The sequence below is a fragment of the Pollachius pollachius genome (genome assembly GCF_949987615.1).
Source record: "Pollachius pollachius genome assembly, chromosome: 16".
Classification (NCBI taxonomy): Eukaryota; Metazoa; Chordata; class Actinopteri; order Gadiformes; family Gadidae; genus Pollachius; species Pollachius pollachius.
Window position 1 is genome coordinate 8,735,028 of NC_136949.1, and position 3,611 is coordinate 8,738,638.

Below are 3,611 nucleotides of genomic sequence, written 5' to 3' on the forward strand. Positions count from 1 at the left end.
TGTCTTTGTGACATGTCTTGGACGTGACAACCGTAGAAGTGTTGCGAAGTTGAGGTGCAACTTTCACACATGTTCACATATTCTGAGGGTTAGGTTCCTGTGACAGTCACTTCGCTAAAGCTGTGCGAGCGATAAAGTCAGGCGGATTACCAATTAGAGCCGATGAGTCTGGATTCCTGAAATGAAACTGAATGAGGAGCAACATAAAGGATGCAACAGATGGGTGGACAGATTGGGTACAGTGGCTGAACGGATCAGGGGCCCCACATGTAGGTTGTTTATGGGGTTTGTATGAAGCAGATTGCGAGATAAACACACAAAAACCTATACGATTAATGCCATTTTTACAACATGTGCTCACCTCCCACGAACACACGCATGCAAACACACACTGACGCACACACACACTAGCACGCACAAACACACACACTGGCATGCACACACACACAAAAACACACTGCAAAATTGGGTTGGAATTGGTAGCTGGGGACATTCAGTAATAGAAAGGGACTGCAATCTGTCCACAGTAGTGTGTGGGTCGGAAAACAAAACTAATCCTGGCAGGATTCTGGGGTAACTTAAAGCTACCGTGCATGTGGTTGAGGGGGAAAGGGTTGGCAGTGGGTATGAGGTAATGCTTTGCATAATTTGCCAAGGGCTCCACGTAAGACTGCAGTCAAAGGCACACACCTTCAGAGAGAATGCAAAGCACAGCCCCCAGCAGTCTTTGGTTGGACGGGATGATGAGCAACTCCACCAGAGGAAGAACCACGGTGCCACTAAATATGAGAATATTTGAATATTTATATAGAATATATTCTGTTAAAAACTGTATTAGCTTTTTTTGGAGTCATTATTAAATAAAAAGTTTGTGGGAAACCGACCCTTGGGGAAGTTATATTTTACTAAATGTTGCATAGCAATGTTGATTATTGAATATGATTAGCCTGTATAATTGTTATGCCTGAAAAAGTGCATTGTAATAAAGCAAAGAGTAAAGTCCCATGCACAAATTCATAAATTCATTCATTCATTCATTCATTTATTCATACACATGGTGAATGATTTGGTTATTTTCCCTCGATACAGGCCGCAAACACACAGAGACCAGCAGACAAACACACACACAGACAGACAGAGAACACACACACACACACAGTACAAACACACACACACACACACACACACACACACACAGAAACACGCAGATACACACAGACACACACAAACACAAAGCCAACAAAGCACTCACACAGAACACACAATTTACACACAAAAGTGACAATACACATCTGTTTGGACTCTCAAATAATGCATTTGAAAGCCTGGTGGGATGATATCTCTAGCCCTGGGGGCCATCATTAAAAATCATTCAAATGAACCAACCTGTGCACACAATGCTTTGCAAAGGGGCAGCCATCATAGTACTTATCCTTAACCTGTCCAATCGTGCCCATGCAAATGTTCACAGGTCCCAGTCAATGGAAGAGAGGCGCTCTCCGCGACTTACTACAGGACATTTGCATGGTTGCCTTTCTTTAATTTAGCTTTAGCTATCAAGATGTACTTTACTTTGACCCCTAGTAGAAGGTAACAATATGTTAGTGGAGTAATACGGCACAAGGCAATACATATGAACGCACACACGCACACACACACATACACACACGCACACACGCACGCACACACACACACACACACACACACACACACATACACACACACACACACACACGCACACACACACAGACAAACACACTTGGAAGAGGGCTTAGAGGAATTGTTTAGGAATACACAAAAACCCACACAGAGAAAAGCTAACATTGTATCTATATTATACATTATATTTTTTGTTATCTTGATATATCATAGTAGACCTTGTATTATTTGTTTTCATTCTATTGCATTCTCATTTATATTATACCACCAATTTAAACTTATACCACAAGCCTTCAAACAATTAAATGTATTGGCATCTCATTTATTTGTTTTCTTGATGTTGTGCGAGAGCCTACCTAATAAATGTAATTGTTTTTAATAGTAAATGTTAAAAACGAGAATGGGTGGGGAGCCAACTTCTAGAAAGTTGGCAAATAGTCTTAGTCTTAAAAGTGTCATGGGCAAATGCTCAGCATCCAGAAAAATAGCGAAACATGGATTGCATTGAGGTCATTGTTGGTTATTGTGTGCGTGCGAGTGCGTGTGCGCGGGCGCTCACCACCTCAACATGCCGCCAAGATGACTGCGCCGAGACAATGGCCCGGGCTAGGGTGATGGTAATTATACATGACCGGGACAATACGGTCGCGTATGGAGGAACTAATACAATGAAAAGACACTTTCAAGCAAAACAAAAACGACTATGTCCATCTCCAGTAACCTATAAAAGGAAAAGAAAGAACGATGTTATTGGCGGAGGCATTGCGGATTTCAGACGAGGAATTTGCTGTTGGCCCAAATGTACAATATAATTATATTTTCCTTTTGTTTTATTTAAACCTAAAATATGATGAAAAAATATAAAAGTGAAAGCTCAAGGCAGTCATTGCAACATGGAAGTGTGTGTTATCGTCATAGATATGAGGGAGCGCTCGAGACGAGTCGCACTTTTATCTCCCTCCAACATCTGTTTCTACAACACTACCCCGGCACCCCGTTCAGGTACATTGGAGGATGGCAACTTCACTCTGCATTAGGCCTACCCCTCTGGGGGAAAAACAAAAACATTGGAAAGTGCTTTTATGATTAACTGTTTTTCACAATCTATATCTATCCTTCTGTTTATCTCAAAGAATAGGCTTCCATTAAAATTGTTTAGTTTAGCGCGCAGACGGCGAGAATACGCGCCTTTGGAAAGCGTCTGTGTCAACTCTGGTCTAGAGCGCATGCGCGACCAGGACTCAATTCGGGGCGCGGCAATTCGACATATTAAGCGGGAGAGGGGAGGAGCTCATATGTAGTGTCCCCGCTGTTTACTCTATTAATGTGAACCTGTTTCCTCGCCAGGAGAATACACAGAACGCATAGGCCCATCTAGAGCTCAGCGCCGACAGCTAGACGCTCTTGAAACATAAAAAAATGGCCCGGCGGCCGAGACACAGGTAAGCATATAACAAACACACACACATTGCAATTTAACTTGTTCTTAATCAGTTGTAGGACTTTATTTTGTTCCGTTTCTGGCAATGCTTTAATTTGCTTTTCCAGTAAAATCCGTAACCATTTACATGCTGTAAAACTTGCGATGTATCATTTAAGGACAATGTTGGCATGTGCTTATATATGCTCCTTAGCGGGCTCTGGGGGAGCCTACAGAGGGTAGCTTGTGGGTTTGGAGAAGACTTGTGCTTTCACTGACGGAGCAAGTCAAGTGTGTGTAGTTTGTGTTCCGCGCGCCGATGACAGGTGGTGGGCATCTGGCGTGTGTTTCTAGCGCTGCTGTTCTGTCAGAGCGAGAGAGAGAGGGAGAGAGAGAGAGAGTTGCGTCTGTCTGCAGTCCCACACGAGCACTTGCACACACTCATTCATTGCATTTTACACGGCATTTGTAGAGCGGACAGGTGCGTGCTCGGCAGCGCTTGAAAAAAACGAAAAGTTTGTAAATATCTATT

The 3,611-nt window shown here is 43.0% G+C and overlaps 1 protein-coding gene across 2 annotated transcripts in view; it reads left to right on the forward strand.

Moving 5' to 3' along the window:
* Window positions 1–2,989: 2,989 nt before the first annotated feature.
* myb (v-myb avian myeloblastosis viral oncogene homolog) overlaps window positions 2,990–3,611 on the forward strand; it is a 10,750-nt gene continuing 10,128 nt past the window's right edge. For both annotated transcript variants that reach the window (XM_079753319.1, XM_079753320.1), the window contains exon 1: window positions 2,990–3,101. In XM_079753319.1, the coding sequence (XP_079609445.1) occupies window positions 3,079–3,101 (23 nt within the window). In that variant the 5' untranslated portion in view covers window positions 2,990–3,078. The remainder of the gene's footprint in view (window positions 3,102–3,611) is intronic.